The 18,083-nt window shown below is 37.8% G+C and overlaps 1 protein-coding gene across 1 annotated transcript in view; it reads right to left on the minus strand.

Annotated features, from left to right (window-relative positions):
* Positions 1-7,047, minus strand: part of PNLIPRP3 (pancreatic lipase-related protein 3) — a 49,942-nt gene extending 42,895 nt beyond the window's left edge. Inside the window, exon 1 of the mRNA XM_012001131.1 lies at positions 6,852-7,047. Coding sequence (XP_011856521.1) covers positions 6,852-6,900 — 49 coding nt within the window. The 5' untranslated portion in view covers positions 6,901-7,047. The remainder of the gene's footprint in view (positions 1-6,851) is intronic.
* Between the last annotated feature and the right edge of the window lie 11,036 nt (positions 7,048-18,083).

Here is an 18,083-nt window from a genome sequence, read left to right on the forward strand (position 1 = left end):
TGTTCAGACACTCATTCCCTTCAAAGGAGACAATGCAAATGAATTGTCTTTCCTAATATTTGAATTACTGAGGATCAGTGTCATTGTAGTTTACTCCATATTTGGATTATGCCTTCCTTGTACTGTTTGTGTTTTCCTGTATTCTCTGGTTGCCTTTTTTTCTCTTCCTGGAAGAATGAACATGTGCCTTCTTCAATATATTCCTATTATATTGCAGCTTCTTAATATTTCTCCTGCCTGGAATCTATTCTGATCCTTTTCTAATTTGAACCAGTGACTACATAGTTGGATCATGGCTTTCTAAAACAGCCTTCTGTCTTCCCTAGAATGCCCAGCTGCTTTTATTTTTTGCATTCTGTTGCTTTTTTTCTCCAGGTTCTCAACTACATTATTCAGTCTATGGATTTTAAAATGAAGATTTTTAAAACTAGTCCTTATTTTCTGTGTTTATCACTTACCAGGGTTATCTGCCACTGTGCTCTTTTTTCCATAAGGAAATACTCACAGAGAGTGTAAAGTTAAAGGCAAATAGATGTGATAAAGCAGACTGAGCGACATTATAAGGTATTAAAGCTACTTAAGAAAAAATTGAAAGATTAATAGTTCTGTAAAAATAATGTTTGCTCTAAAATTAATATATTGAAATTGGATCAATAACTTCAGTGGCCAATAATAAAGGATATAGTTTTAAAATTATGGTATTGAGGAATATTACACAGCCATTATAAACATTTATAGAGAATTTGTAATAATATCTGTAATGGAAAAAAACAAAATTAAAAGTAAGTGTACCAAAATATTAATGGTGAATCCCAGTGGTTTTTATTTTCTTATTTATACTTGTCTATGCTATAAAATTTTCAGTAATAAATATGAACTACCTTTATAATAATGAAAAAGTCACAAAAGGACAGAAAGAGTATTTCTTTACCAAATGATGCCCAGTCTGGTTTTTCCTTTTTGTCTTACTACTGCTAATAAAAAATACCAAAAACAGATTTAGCCTTATGTGTCATACATATGAAAAAATGACAAAATGAAGACTTAGAAAAAGTGATGATCTAAGTGAAATCTATTGCTATTTGTGGCAGGAAAATAACTGAACCCTTATGCGGGTTACTCTATCACTAAGTGGAACTGGGAGGTATAGCCTAGCTTTTGCTAGGTTATGTTGTGGTAATAAACAGCCCCCCACATCTCATTGGCTTACAAAAATTAAGGTTTATTTGTTGCTCATGTTATCCTTTGGCTGCAGTGGTCTTAGATTGGGCCTGGCTCTGATTTTCCAGTCTTCTGCATTGCAGGACCCAAGCTAAATGAGTAGGCTCTGTTTTGAGCATCTGTCTCTTGGGGTGGAGGGAAAGGATGCAACTGTGGAACCATGCAAAGGCTCTTAAAGGTGTCTAGACTTAGAATGCTCTCTTCTATGTCATGTGGCCAAAGGTAAATGTGTATAAGGGTCTTACAGGGATGGAGAGTCAATATGGGGAACAACAATACAATCTACATACTATGGAAGGGTATGTAGATTTCGGTTTCTGTAAGTACCACCAGTATGACAACCTCACATGTTCTACAAGAATGAAAACTTGTTGTTATTTTAATTTGCATTTATTTAATTATCAGAAACTTTGAATATCCTTTTGTGCATTTCTGACAATTTGTACCTCTTCTGCGGATGAGATATTTGTGTACTATGCATATTTTTCTTTTTTCTTTTCTTTTATTTTTTGAGATGGAGTCTCGCTCTGTTGCCCAGGCTGGAGTGCAGTGGCACGATCTCGGCTCACTGCAAGCTCCGTCTCCTGGGTTCACGCCATTCTCCTGCCTCAGCCTCCCGAGTAGCTGGGACTACAGGCGCCTGCCCCCACGCGCGGCTAATGTTTTGTATTTTTAGTAGGTTTCAATGTGTTAGCCAGGAAGGTCTCCATCTCCTGACCTCATGATCTGCCCACCTCGGCTCCCCAGAGTGCTGGGATTATAGGCGTGAGCCACTACGCCTGGCATTTAATTTAATTTAATTTAATTTAATTTAATATTTTTGTAGACGGAGTCTCCCTCCATCACCCAGGCTGGAGTGCAGTGGCGCGATCTCGGCTCACTGCAAGCTCCACCTCCCGGGTTCACGCCATTCTCTTGCCTCAGCCTCCTGAGTAGCTGCGACTACAGGCGCCCGCCACTGCGCCCGGCTAGTTTTTTGTATTTTTAGTAGAGACGGGGTTTCACTGTGTTAGCCAGGATGGTCTCGATCTTCTGATCTCGTGATCCGCGTGCCTCAGCCTCCCAAAGTGCTGGGATTACAGGCGTGAGCCACTGTGCCCGGCCTTTATTTTTATTTTTATTACTTAAATGCTTTCTTCACCTTTATTGATTTGTTTCCAGTTTCTTCAGTTCTTGAGTCCTTATATTTTAATATATTCTCTAGTTGAAATGCTTTATTTCCCCTTTGGCCTTATAATTCTTTAAAGAAACATTTGAAAAACAGCACATTACAAGAAGTTAGTGTTAACTGGTTAAGAAATCATGTAAATTGGCATATTAGTTCATATCTTCCTAATTTCCCCTTTCTAAAGGAGCCACTTCTCTGTCTTACTGTGAGGAGGCTTTTCCAAAGACGTAAAAAAGCTGGAAAGTAGGTTCAATAATTTCTATTCAAGAAATATTTGCTTGTTTGAGTGCCTCTTATTTGCCAGATGCTATTAGCACTGGAATTCAGCATTGGAAGAAACAAGTCTAGCCCTCATTGAATATATAGTCTAGTAGGGGATGTAGAGACAGACAGTAAATAAGAATAAGTTTTTAAAAAATGGCTACGTTAAAACAGTGACAGGTGCTGGGAGGAACCTAAAGCAGGGAAGGGATGAGGGTGTTTGTGTGTTTAGGTGAGGAGTGGTTTGCAGTTTAAATAGGGTGTCCAGGGTAGCATTTGCATCAAGACCTGAGGGGGAGAGGAGCAAACCACGTGCAGATATGCGGGACAGCATTCCAGACAGAGGGAAGGAAAGTACAAGACTCTGCAAGGAAGCAGAGAGCCTATTGTGATTGAGGAATTAGGAGGCACCCAGACTAGGACGCAGGGAATGGAGACAGGGAGAAGACACCGCTCCACAATGTCTTATTCTGCAATTTCAAAATCTAAAAATCTCTGGGGAAACATAGTTGCTTTTGGGTTTCTTTCTTTATTTGTTTTCTAGTTTGCAGTAACTAATTTGGCAGCAATAACAGACCTAAAGCTATTTATAGTCTTTATCCCATTTAATGTGAGATTAAATTATGTGGGATAATAGGCATGTATTTTACCACATAAATATTCATGTGATTAAATATGGGGTGCTGTCCTAGATTTTTCTGGAAATTATGTATTATATACAGTATGTTTACCATAGCATGTTTCTAAAATAATAATCAAAAAAGCTAACATTTGGAATGCATCTGGTCCCCAGGAGTTTGAATAGGGTAGGTGGATGAGTAGCAGGGGACACTGCTAGGCGGTAACAGAGGGCTGAAGCATGTAGTACTTGGTAGGTCACTGGGAGGACTTTGGCTTTTACTCTGAAGTGAGATGGGAAGCCACTGGAGGACTCTGAGCAGAAAAGTGACATGGACTGACTTGAGTTAGCTTCTGTTCAGTGGATTCTGAGAAGAGATTGAAGCAGGGCAAGGGTAGAGGAAGAGGTCAGCTAGGAGATTATTATAACAAACTATCAGATAAGAGACAATGGTGGCTAAGACTAGGGTGGTAGCAGTGGAGGTGGTTACAAGTGGTCAGGTTCTGCATAGGTTTTGAAGGAGGATCCAAAGAGATGTGCTGACTAACTGGCGGTGAGGTATGACAGAAACGTCAAGGATGATGCGAGGTGTTTTGGCCAGAGCACCTGGAAGTCCATGAGTTGTGAAAACTTTGAGATGAACAGATTTGGGGGTAGATATTGAGAGTTCAGTTTTGGATATGTAGATTCGATATGAATTAGATACCTAAGTGGAGCTGTCTCAGAGGCAGTTGAGTATATGAGACTGGGATTCCAGGGAGAAGTTCAGCTGGAGATATTACACTTGGAAGTCATTAGCATAAATGGTAGGTACCAGAAGATTGACGGCAATGGACTCTGCTACAGATTTAACAGATGAGATATAGGTAATAATACAAATGAATGTAGACTCAATTGCTAAATTTATGGCAGCTGTGTAATAGATATGTGGTGTGTAGGAGAAATATATGTATTATCTAAATTTTACATAACTATGTGCTTTGTTAAAATAACTTCTTATTAGGCAGCGATTCCTCTCCTCAATTCCCTTCTTACCCAGTGTAAATCCCACAGTCAATTAAAACCACACCCCTGTACTCTCCTTGAACTTCTCTCCTGTTCTTGCTTCACTTGGCTTAACCACAACTCTGGTTAAGCCCAACACTTCACCTATTTCCTGCCTACACCAGTGCAGCTGAATATGCCTGGAGGAAATCACATACCGTACTGACTATCTCACTTTTAATTTGTGGTTATGAAATTAAAGCAGATCCTAAAGCTGCCCAGCCATCGTATCATATTTTCCTAGGCCCTTCGTTTTCCCAGGCTCCTGGGTTATTTCATTCTTCTCCCCTCTCAAACCTCTAACATTTTCATGCCCACCAACCCTCTTGGCTGATGACCCTGTTTCCTATTTCAATAGGAAACCAGAAACAAAGAGAAGGGACCTTTTACAAGCTCCCAGCACGTCTATCCAGCTACCTGCAGATACCTGCCCTTCTATTCTGCCTTCACTCTGTTCACAAGAGATGAACTGTCTTTGTCCCTCACAAAGGCAAACCTTCATCCTATTAGGACTCCATCTTCTCTCACCTACTGAGGGGTAAGGCTCAACACTACTCCCTTCTCTTTCTCCTGCTTTACCAACTTTCCTCCTCTCTACTGGATCATTCCTGGCCTCACACGAACATGCTGTTATTTCTTTCATCTTAAATTGACTTCTAGGAGGCTAACTCTCCTAGTTTTCTAACACTTCACTGAGTACTTCTTGGCAGTCTTCTTTGCTAGTTTGCCCTCATCTTCCTGATTTCTCAATGAGGAAGTGTCCTAGGACTCAGTAATTCCATCTTCCTTCTCTACCTGCAGTCACTCCCTTGATGATCTTGTCTGTATTCATGGCTTTAAACATCATCTCAGCAGATCAGGGTAAGCCGCCTATTGCATAACTCTGCCTTCACCAGTCTAACTACTTTCAACATTCAATTAGGACTGTCCTGGGGCAGGAGAATCATGCAAAATAGAATATAGTCCTTGAAATATGAAAACTAACGCTAGTCCTATCTCCTTCATTTTTTAGCCAATAGAGAAAAGCTGGAGGTCAGAGACTAAAAAACACTGAACTGAAAGTCAAGATTCGCCAATTCCACCAGCTAGTGCCAAGATGTTACACAATGAATCTCTCTGTTTTGTTTTCTTCACCTGTGTAAATAAGAACGGACACTTATTGATTGCTCACTACTAATATGTCCCAAATCCCATGCCAAGCATTTTACATGAATTACAGGTTGAGTATCCCTTATCCAAAATGTTTGAGACCAGAAGTGTTTCAGATTTCAGGTTTTGGAATGTTTGCATATGCACAATAAGATATATTGGGGACAGGGCCCAAGTCTTAACACAAAATTCATTTCTGTTTCATATATACCTTATACACATAGGCTAAAGGTAATTTTATACAGTATTTTAATAATTTTGTGCATGAAACAAAGTTTGTGTTAAGTATTTATATGTGAAATATTCTACTTGTGGCATCATATTAGTGCTCAAAATGTTTCAGAGTTTGGAGAAGTTTAGATTTCAGATTTTTGGGTTAGAGATGGTCAACTTGCATCTTATTTAATTTGCACAACCCTATAATGTTATTTTGGTTACTGTCCTGTTTTTATGGATGAATCAACTGAGGCTTAGAAAGGTTAAGTATTTGTTTAAAGTTAAGTAACTGCCAAGCAGCAGAACGAGGACTAAAACCCAAGAAGATTCATAATTCAAACCGGTGGTTGAACTGAATGTTAGATGGGATGACTGTCTTCTTACCACCATACTATTTCAACCAACTACATGATACTTTACAACAAAGGGGTGGATGTCATTCAACATTGAAATTATTTGATTCTAGTTTGGTTAAAATAAATCAACTAATTTTAGTGTTTGTTTATAGGCACAATATTAAACATGGATGGTAAAAGTAGCCCAAACCACTAACTCCTTACACAGTAATGTCTAAGGAGTCCATATATAAACAGCAAACATGTCAATGAATATTGAGTTAATGTTTAAGAAATGTCCGCAGACTAATATCCTTCCAGAAAACTGTGACTCAAGTGGAAAAAAAGAACATTCCAATTGACACTAATAATTAGTTAATTCATTCAATTATTGAGTATCTACTATGAGCCAGCTACTGAATTTGGAAATTTGTGTATATTTTCTCATTTATTGCTATGTACTCATCTTAGAAATGAAGAAATTGAGACTTTAATGTCTAAGCCCATAAGACTAGTAAGTGGCAGAGCTAGGAGCCCACTACAAGACTGTCCAGCAACTCTTTTATGTTGTTGGAAATAGATGCTTCTTTATGTTCATAAGACTCATTCAGTATTAAGTGATGCACTTGTCCAATGATAATTTTATGATAAATGAAAAAATGAATACATACGAAGAAATATAAACAGCCAATTTTTAAACATATTCATAAAAACAATAAACTACTTAGGAATGAAGTTAGCAATAGTGATTTCTAAATAATAAGTTCATGTCAATTACATTTCAGATGTAAGTATACTCATTATTTTTAAAGAACTTATTATAAATTATGAATCTTACCTCTTGATGTGCCAAAGAACAAGAATGCAACAATCCAAATTCCAAGCATCTAAGCTGATTTTTAAAATCACATAAGAATCTTCTTGAAGATCTTTACTTGTAAAGTCACCTCACTATTAAAATACTAAGTAGTTTTCTTCACAATGATGCAACTCAATGTTTAAACTCTACATTTAGAAGAACATGTTATTCCACCTTATGCTCTGCAAAGTAAATAAAATCATCGGGGTGTGCCTTACATCTTGTGATTGGTAATGGAAACTTCCAAGGTTTTGCTGTTTCATTATTAGTAATATTTTGGTTAAGCACAAACTGAGTCACTCTTGAAAGTTACTTTAAGGTTATAAGATACTAGATAATAAGCATTTAGAAGTTAATATTTTTTTCTAAACCAGGATTAGACACTTTCAGAATTTTTTTTCCTAACACATTTCTGTGTGTAAGCATCCCACTTAATACAAACAGACCCTGCTACAAGATGTTCCAAGTTCAATAACACACATAGCTAATCTTTTCCTCTTACCTGTGTGGCAGTATAATATGGGAGTTATCATTATTGTCTTCAGAGCCCGAATCCTGGGTCCAAATTCTGCCTCTGCCACTTATTAGCAGTGTGACCTTGGGCTAGTAAGCCTCACTATTCCTTTCCTTACCTGTAAAATGGGAATGATCATGGTTCCTAGCTCATATGCTAAACAAGATGATTGAATTATTTATTGTCTGAATAGCACCCGGTACATAATAAGTACTATATTACATGTTAATTTTTGGCACCATCATTGTTCAACTCTGTTAATGGGTATATGGGTAAATTGATGTTCACATACAGCTAAATCCACACTTACATGATTGCACATAGGCTTCATGATATACTTTAATGTAATAGAAACTTGCCATTTTGGCTACTATGTTAAAGTGATGAGCAATTCAATCTACAGATATTCTTAGTCAGTTTCTCAATTTTTAAATGCTCATGGAAAATAATTAACATATTTCTTAGTTTTTCCTAACTTTTTCTTTCTCACTGTAATAATATTAAAGTTTCAAAGATTTATGAGGCACAGTCTTTTCATACAAACTTTGTTACATTATGCAAGAATTAGACAAATAAAAGATTATGAACAAGAGTACCTCCAAGTCCTGGATGCTTTATTTGGTTGAAACATTTTGTGGTATTCATGGCAGCCAGTCCACACTGGCATGTGGACCTGCAGTAATTAGAGAATTAACTGTTCAACAGCACCAAGCAGTGTGCTGGGCACGCTGTGGGTGCCCATACCATGGAAAAATCACCCTCTAAAAGCTTCACTAGTTACAACTGGTTGTTTTTTTTTTTTTCCAAGCAACACTTTAAGAATCAACTTTTTCAGCCATACCTGTAAGATAAGTATGAATAACATTTAATACATTCATGAGTAGGAGCTCTCAGAAGACTACATGTTATTTATATCTGCATCCCAAGTGACAAGCACAATGTCTGGAACTTAGTAGGTACTTAATAAGCATTTTTAAATTAAAAAGTACAAAGACCTACAATGATAATATAGGCTATTTTTTAAAAACATGCCCTTTTCTGTGTTTTTACAGCAATTTGTAATGAATCTCTTGTAACACTTAGGATATTTTATAGAATCGTTAGGTATTTACATTTTACTCTCCTCTCCCAGATCGAACTACTCTGAGACAAACTGGGTTTTGTTCATCTCTGGGCCACCAGCACATAGCAATAGGGCTATCGTAGCAGGCACTTGGTCAATACTTGTTGAAAGAAAAAAATAGCATTAGATTTCATTGATCTCATATCATCTAAGAAAATTCTTACCCTAGAGAGATTATCATTCTGGGAGATGAAGACCCATACTTTAACCATTGTATTTAACGAGGATCAGATACTAGTGAATCCATAAATGCTTGCTGCAATCATTGTAGTTCTGCCTGAAAAATGTCACATACAGGAGTTAACAATAGCTTTTAAAAGTTCATCACAAAATCCATTCTCTTTCCAAAGAAGCTCCTAGCCCAGCATTGCCAATATCTTCCGGGCCTTTCAGATACTTTATCCAAAGCATAAAGTCATCATATCCAAATCTTAAGAAATGCTTTTCTCTCCAAAGAGCTTTTCTTCATGCCTTCCCTGTTCCTGTTATTAGAACTGCCATTATTTGAGTCACAAGCTGGAAACATTCACATCATCTTTGACACCCTTAAGGTCCCTGCCTCCCTCATTCCGTGAGTCAAGCCAGGCCCTGTTGATCCTCCCTCAATGGTGTCTCCTTCATTCATTCCCTCCTGTCAGGCTCAGTGTCAACATCCATACTCAGAACTTCCTCTTTTGCCTGAAACATTGTTGCTGGCCCAGGCTTCTCTCTTCCTGATGAGGTATCACAGACGTTGTTCCCAGGTAAACCATCTGGAATCGTATCTCTGATCACACTCTCCTCGAATGTCCCTATTGAATAAAGCTCAAAGTACTTAACTTAGATCAAGGACTGTTTGTCTTCTCCTTGGTCTACCATCTGAGCTGTAAAGTCCATGCTCTTCACCCATGTTGCTCCTGTCCACCTGCTGAGCATTGGGCATGCTGTTTCTTCTACTTTGATGGTCCTTCCACACCTTTCTCTATGTATCTACACCCCCCTCATAAATTTCAAGCCCCAGTTCAAATGTGAACAATCTCTTTCTTAAATATTTTTTTCTGATCATCCTCAGTCTGATAAGATTTCTCTAGTTTCTGAACACTCACTGCATTTTGTTTATTTTTAATGTTTTGTAACTTAAACAATGTTACGTTACTTATTTTTTTATCCCCTTTATTAAATTGTAAGCTTGAAAGCCAAGAGTACACATTTGTATGCTTGTTAGTACAGGTTTTTTTCTAAAACACAGATCGGATCATTTTTCTAGGAGATAAAATCTAAACTCCTTAGCATTCCTGCATGGCCTTTAGGAAACTGCCCCCACGTGCTGCTTTTACCACTTCCCCACTTTAAGCACCCTTCAAGCTGAACCACGTAGAACAGCAGTCCCCAACCATTTTGGCACCAGGGATTAGTTTTATGGAAGGCAGTTTTTCCAAGGGATGGGGTGGGAGGATGGCTTTGGGATGATTCAAGCACATTACATTTATTGTGTACTTTATTTATATTATTATTACATTGTAATATATAATGAAATTATTCATTTATTTATTTATTTTTTTGAGATGGAGTCTCACTGTGTCGCCAGGCTGGAGCGTGGTGGTGCAATCTTGGCTCACTGCAAGCTCCGCCTCTCGGGTTCACGCTATTCTCCTGCCTCACCCTGCTGAGTAGCTGGGACTACAGGCGCCCGCCACCATGCCCAGCTTTTTTTTTTTTTTTTTTTTTTTTTGTTACTTTTTAAGTAGAGACGGGGTTTCACCATGTTAGCCAGGAGGGTCTCGATCTCCTGACCTCGTGATCCACCTGCATTGGCCTCCCAAAGTGCTGGGATTACAGGTGTGAGCCACTGCACCTGGGCATAATGAAATAATTCTACAACTCGCATTAATTTAGAATCAGTGGGAGCCCTGAGCTTGTTTTCTTGCAACTAGAGGGTCCCATCTAGGGGTAACGGGAAACAGTGACAGATCATCTGGCATTAGATTCTCATAGGATAGGCAACCTAGATCCCTCACATGCGCAGTTCACAGTAGGGTTTGTGCTCCTGTGAAAACCTAATGCGGCTGGTGATCTGACAGGAGGCGGAGATCGGGCAGTAATGCAAGCGATGAGGAGCATCTGTAAATAAAGATGAAGCTTTGCTCGCTCCCCTGCTGTCCACCTCCTGCTATGCAGCCCAGTTCCTAACAGGCTACAGACCAGTACCGGTAGTACAAACGAAGCTTGCGTTCATTTATTACCTACTCCGTCAAATCATCATCCCCAACTCCTAAACTGGAAATTATCACTTACTCTTGGCTCACCCACACTTAAGACATATGTCTCACTCTGACCCTATCGCAAGATAATCAGTCACATGATGGACTGTTCCAAGGAGGATTTGCCTCCTTGAGATTAAGGATCTCATAGTCATGTTTATATTACTTAGTACCAGGTAATGCTTCATAGTCATGTTTATATTACTTAGTACCAGGTAAGGGGCCTGTCACATGGACATTTTAGTACTTTTTGAACAAATACTGTAACAAATAAATGAGTGGGAGAGAGAAAAGGAAAGAAACCTAAATAAATATTAATAAACAAACATACTGATTTGGTGAAACATTCCAAAATATAAAAGTACTTGTCTGTGAGTCCAAATTTCTATAATACAACCCTTAACGATTCATGGGAAAGGAAGAAGTCATCCTACGAGTTTATTCATTTCATTCTTCATGTTTCTAGTATATCTAGGCACCTTTTAAAAAATTAACTTCAGGCCGGGCGCGGTGGCTCAAGCCTGTAACCCTAGCACTTTGGGAGGCCGAGATGGGCGGATCACGAGGTCAGGAGATCGAGACCATCCTGGCTAACCCGGTGAAACCCCGTCTCTACTAAAAAATACAAAAAACTAGCCGGGCGAGGTGGCAGGCGCCTGTAGTCCCAGCTACTCGGGAGGCTGAGGCAGGAGAATGGCGTAAACCCGGGAGGCGGAGCTTGCAGTGAGCTGAGATCCGGCCACTGTACTCCAGCCTGGGCGACAGAGCGAGACTCCGTCTCAAAAAAAAAAAAAAAAAAAAAAAAAAAATTAACTTCAGTCCTGGTCCCTTTTTCTGAACTCCAAGGATTACTATGTATTGTTCTCTCTGATATATTAAAATATTAATATATAATAAATATATAATATACTTTGCATTATATATTATATTCAACTATAATATATTATAATGTAATATAATATACATATTGCATTACATATTTAATTATGTTAAGTATATATTATGTGTTTAGTATATAACACATTAAAATTTATTATATCCCAATATAATAAATAAATATTCCCATAACAAATAATGCCAAGTATTTAATGTTGGAACTGACAAATATTTACCTTTAATCAGGCCAAATATTGGATTATCTCATCAGCTAGTTCAGTAGTGTTTATTTATGCTTCTGTATTTCCAAAATGGCCAGTTCAATTTATAAGAATTTAAATTTTCTGAAGAAAAGACTTGAGGGTATGATATGCTTTAGCTGTGTGTCCCCATTCAAATCTCATGTTGAATTACGATCCTCAGTGTTGGAGGAGGCACCTGGTGGGAGGTGATTGGATCATGAGGACAGATTTCCCCCTTGCTCACTCTGATAGTGAGTGAGTTCTCACGAGATCTAGCTGTTTAAAGTGTGTAGCACTTCCTCCTTTGCTTTCTCTCTCTTGTTGCATGTGAATATGTATGTGCTTGTTTCCACGTCGTCCTCCTGACATGATTTTAAGTTTCCTGAGGCCTCCCCAGTCATGTTTCCTGTACAGCCTGTGGAACTGTGAGTCAATTAAACCTAGTTTCTTCATTAATTACCCAGTCTCGGGTAGTTCTTTATAGCAGTGTGGGAATGGACTAACAGGGTAATTTGAAGACAACTAGGTTTTCTCTTTTCACGAGAGAGGGCTGTAATAGAATGACAAGTTATTGCAGGTTTATTTAATACATATCCTTAAGTTCTTTACATGATAAATCACAAAATACCTTTGAAAGCACTTATTTGCCTCTGGCAGATTTTTATATTTACATTTTACATGACAGGACATGACATAGAAAACACAATCCAATTTGACATCTGAGAAGAGTGGTGTGAGAAAAGAGCCCTTTGGAGACAGAGATAAAGAGAAATAAAGGGTCTTGGGCTCCATTTCTGATACTTCCAGTACTCCCATGATCTAGGACAATACACTATTTTTTAAAGTTTATCTTTAACAGACAGAGTCTCACTATGTTGCCTAGTCTGGACCTGAACTCCTGAACTCCAAAGAGCTCTTCTTCTTCATGCCTTCTCTGTTCCTGTTATTAGAACTGCTATTATTTGAGTCACGAACTGGAAACATTCGCATCATTGTTGACACCCTTAAGGTCCCTGCCGCCCTCGTTCTATGAGTCGAGCCAGGCCCTGCTGATCCTCCCTCAATGGTGTCTCCCTCATTCATTCCCTCCTGTCAGACTCACTGTCAACATCCACACTCAGAACTCCCTCTTTTGCTTGAAACATCATTGCTGGCCCAGGCTTCTCTCTTCCCAATGAGGCATCACAGATGTTGTTCACAGGTCCTCCCGCCTCAGCCTCCTGAGTAGCTGAGACTACAGGTGCATGCCACCATGCCTGGCTTAGAACAAACACTCTGAGTTTTGACTCCCTTGTCTACAAAGTGAGGAAGTGGAAATTGGTGGTATATAGTCTTTCGTGGTTGTCAAACAGTCTATGCTTTAAATTTTAACGATATCTTTCATAGATATTCGAGTAAGCTTTTCTGAGAAAAAGAAATTGGCCATTTTGGCTTCCTACCTCACAATGAGGCTGATGCCATAACCATAAAACTACCCGAAAGTGGGATTATTTCCTGCAACCTGTGCTGTCTCAGTGCTCATCATAGTCAGGTGGCGACTCTTGGAACCACCCAGAAAGAAGTTCCTCTCTCGGAGTAGGATATCCTCAGGCAATTTTAGGAATAGAGACTGACTTGAATTGCAACTAAATTAACTAAAGAATCAGTGTGTCTCTCTGAGTAAAGGGATGATTTATGTTCAGTAAAATCTAAGACCTTGCCGTGTCATGAACATCAGTTATTTTGAAATGATGGAAGCAGATCAGCTCCTTCCCACATTGTGAAAGGGATAATGAAAGCAATACCAAGGAGCCAAAGATTGTAAGCTTCACCTTAAAGGAGGAAGTCCCACCCTTGGGCTGAGAGACTCCTAAGAATGGAATTGGATCCGCTGACAGAAGATAAAGGGCTCAATTTAAAAAGAAATCTTCTAATAGCAAGAATGTTCCCGAACTAGAGCTTATTATTTCAGTAATATTATCATAGGGACATCACTGGTTATAAACAGGGCTTTAGGGATTTAAATATAGATTCCTCCCTCAGGGAGACTACAGTCTAGTAGAAGTTGTATGGCACATATTAATAAATAAAGAACTCTAAAGCCAGATAGAAGGTAAAATTTACAAACCAAGTAGAAAGGTAATAAATCCAATGTCATAGGCAATGTTCAAGGAGAGGGTGTATGACTATTTGGGATGACGTAAGAGAGATTTATTCATCAGGTAGAAAGCTAAACTACATGACCTTCAAGATTCAATTCTTCCCAACAAATGCTTTGTGGTTTTATTAAGACTACCACTACAGTAAGGATTTTTTAAAAAGACTGTCTGATTTTCTCGTTCATTGACATCTCAGTTTAATGTTTGTTTTTTCTTGCAGAAATGTATCTCTATTATATACTATCATTTCCCAACAGTAGTTCTTAGAACAAACACTCTTAATTAATTTGCTTAAAACATGTCTGTGGATTCAATCAGTTAGAAAAAGCCAATAGAGTATATTTAAAATTATTTCTAAAAGGCAGACACAAACATTTTTTTCAATATAATCATGATGGACTTTTTTAAAGGAAATTTGAATTATTAGATGAATATAATAAACTTACATACATCTATAATTTCTATTCACTCTTCACACTGTTTTAGCCTTAAGATTAATTTTTCAGAATCTTATTTCACAGTCACTCAACTTTTATTGACTTCAATATTGACGGACTTGGTACAAGTTATAAAGCCTTATGCGGCATGGTATATAATTAAAATACTTTGTCTCATAACTTATATTAATGGGTGCATGTCAGCGAATGCCTATTCACCTCTGAGAAGAATGTAAACCCACATTAATTAATTTATTGTGAAAAAGTCTATCAGGGCCATTAACCACTTTGTCTTTGCCTTATCTAGCAAAGCCCTAGCAGCCACAGGCCGAGGTTGAAAGCATGAGCACTCCAGGCTTGGCCTAATCTACTCTCATGTAGATGCCTATTAAATATTCAGCTAGCCTACTGGGTAAATTTTTCAAGATGGGATGCCGCTGGATTCGATTAAAATAAAAGAAAAAAAATTCATCAGTAGAAACTATCTTTTCCTTGAATTACCTACTAGCAACTTTGATGAGCACTTTGAAGAGTCCCCAAATTTCTCCAAATGTAATCACCATTGCTTAAGTTAACTTATTTTATTCACATAAAAAATTTTTTTTTACTTCCAAAGTAAAAGTAAGAGTAATTTTATTTCTAAATTATTGTAGTAAGGGAGCCTCTCACTATTATTCCCAAATACTCATATATCATTTCAGTTGAACAGTAGTGGGTATGGTCTAACTGTCTTTAGAACACTGAGTTATAAATATAAACAAATAGCAAGATTTCGTCCATTGTTTAGAGGTCAAGATACTTTGTTAGGATGCCCAAGAGTGATAAGGCTCCAGCAACTGATTTAGTTACCCAAACTGATAAGAAGCTGCTACATAAGGCAGAAAGAAAATGTAACAATGTGTAAGGAAAAAATTCACTTCTGAAGAGACAAGATACTCTGGTGCCCGGTAATTATGGTCTCTCCTAAGGCCAGATCACTAATGTTCCTGTTGCTTGGTGAGTGTCTCATCTGATCAAGGACAGCTAGTTGAATGATATTTATGGTCACTGCTATCAGTCTAGGAAAATACAATGCATCTCTCTCCACAGTAACAATATCCTTGAGGCCCTTGGTCTGGGTACATTTTTCCTCTAGACAGTGCTGGAGACACTCTGACAAATTCTTGCTCTTTGGACTCTCTATTTATAAAAATCATATAGATTATTCTCTTTAATATAGTCCTTCATCACAGGATGACAGAGCACCATATAGAGGCTTAGGTCAAGGCAGAGGTCATTCATTCAAATGCCTACAGAAGCCAGCCAGTCACGTAAATGAGTGGGGCAGATTAGATGTCAGTCTAGTCAAGTGCCAGAAAACAACCGAAATTACTTTATGATCTGTATGTTCTCATTTATAAATGGCAGCTAAGCTATGAATATGTGAAGACATACAGAGTGGTATAATGGCCCTTGGAGACTCAGAAGTGGGAGGGTAGGAAGGGAGTATGGGATAAAAGTACTAGATATTGGGTACAATATACACAATCCAGGTGACAGGTACACTAAAATCTCCGAATGCACCATTATATAATTCATGCAACTCAAAACCACTTATACCCCAAAAGCTATTGAAATTTTTTAAAATACTGTATGTTTTTTGAATAATGATACACGCATGTAACATAGCACAAACAAACATATATGACAGAGATATTGGAAATGTTAAAGTAAAAACAATATTGAAAAAATAGAAGTATTTCATTATTGAAGTTTTCTTTCACAATTTGTTACTCCTTATTATTGTAATCTATCATTAGACATCAAGGTCAGGCCATGAAACCTAAACCACAAATTATTCAGCTTGGAAGAATAATTTGATTGGCCTAGTTTCATGTGCAAAAACAAAGTAGACTAACATTGATGCTATTTAACATGTATAGACTCTGTTTGTACAATCATCATTATCTAGAGAACATGCATAGACTCTGTTTGTACAATCATCATTATCTAGAGATATATGTTCAATTCTGGCATTTCAACATCAGTGTATTTAGTTTTTAGTTATTCATTGCTTTGCAGTTTAAAAAGTTCAGTTTGTAGCCCATTTGTTCATAGTATCAATAACAAACTAGAAAGGTAAACTTAAGCAACGTTAATGTATTTTCGTAAAGCTGAAAGTCAGAGAAACCTTTTGGAATTTTGTTTTAATCTCTACAGTTTTGGTAATGTAGTTCAGGCTATGACTTTCATTTCAGGAAAATGATTGTAGTATAGGCTAGTGGGCCAAGTTATTTCTTGCCAAATTAGTTTCTCTAAAGGTGTATTAGTCTGCTCTCACCCAAGACTAGGTAATTTATAAAGAAAAGAGGTTTAATTGACTCACAGTTCCAAATGGCAGGGAAGCCTCAGGAAACTTACGATCATGGTAGAAGGCACCTCTTCACAGGGCAGCAGGAGAGAGAATGAGTGCCAGCAGTGGAAAAGGCAGATGCTTGTAAAACTGTCAGATCTCCTGAGAACTCAGTCACTATCATGAGAACAGTAAGGGGGAACTGCCCTCATGATCCAATTGCCTCCCACTGGGTCCCTCGCATGACACGTGGGGATTATGGGGCTTACAATTCAAGATGAGATTTGGGTGGGGACACAGTCAAACCGTATCAAAAGGCATTATCTGTTTGTGAATTCAAAGTGCATAGGTTCTAATATCTGCAAAAAATCAAATACTTTGATTCACTTTTCATTGTTAGGGATAGCTTAGGGATTTTCTCTTGAATGATATAAAAGTGCCCAGAAACATCTCACAGCATTCAGCCACAGAAGTTCATGTACTATAACAGGCAACCATACATGTAATTCATAAAAAGAAATCCTGGAGTATCTGGATTTCAGCCATGGGATTTTATTCTGTTCACATTGTCAATTACTACACATTCATGGTATATTACCTTTTAAATTCTTTGGCACAAGGCACTTCCTGGAAAATGACATAATTAGGAGACCTAAATTCTATGTCTCTTGGATAATGGAGCCTTCTTGAATTTAGGTTTTCACATTAACACTGTTCATTGCAGGAGTTGAGTCACAGCGACCGGTTTTGACCAATTTATGTTGCATTTTGCAAAATGTTTCTAGCAACAGAGATAAGTCATTTGCTGAGTTCAGGTTAGGGCCTCTCACTTTCTGACACACAAAAATTTCGGTCAATGTCACCAATTACATATTGCTGACTAGGTGATATTATTTATATCTGTGCTTTCATCATCTGCCATGGAAATGCTGCAACCAATTTAATTGTTTTCATATGACTTGTCTGTAAGTGTTCAGACATAACTTCAATGTACTTGTCAACAGTATTTCCAGTAAGACTGAAATTTACAAATGCTTATCTCAGTGTAAGACACACGATTTCTGGTGTATTCTATGATGCTCTTTCATAAACTTGCTATGTGTAAAAGCTTTTGATATCTGAGGAATTTTTTCACTTAACATATAACCTAATTTATATTAGCATCAGATATTTCATTCATAGTTAAAAACAATTGCTTGCTGAAATTTCAGTCCTTTTTTCAGTCTAAGTTTTTCATTCCCTCATTTTCTCCATATCCTAGACATATTATTATGGTTTAATCATACTGGCCTCTTAAACTGTGGTTCTT

This window comes from Mandrillus leucophaeus, unplaced genomic scaffold, assembly GCF_000951045.1.
Source record: "Mandrillus leucophaeus isolate KB7577 unplaced genomic scaffold, Mleu.le_1.0 Scaffold65, whole genome shotgun sequence".
NCBI classification, from domain to species: Eukaryota; Metazoa; Chordata; class Mammalia; order Primates; family Cercopithecidae; genus Mandrillus; species Mandrillus leucophaeus.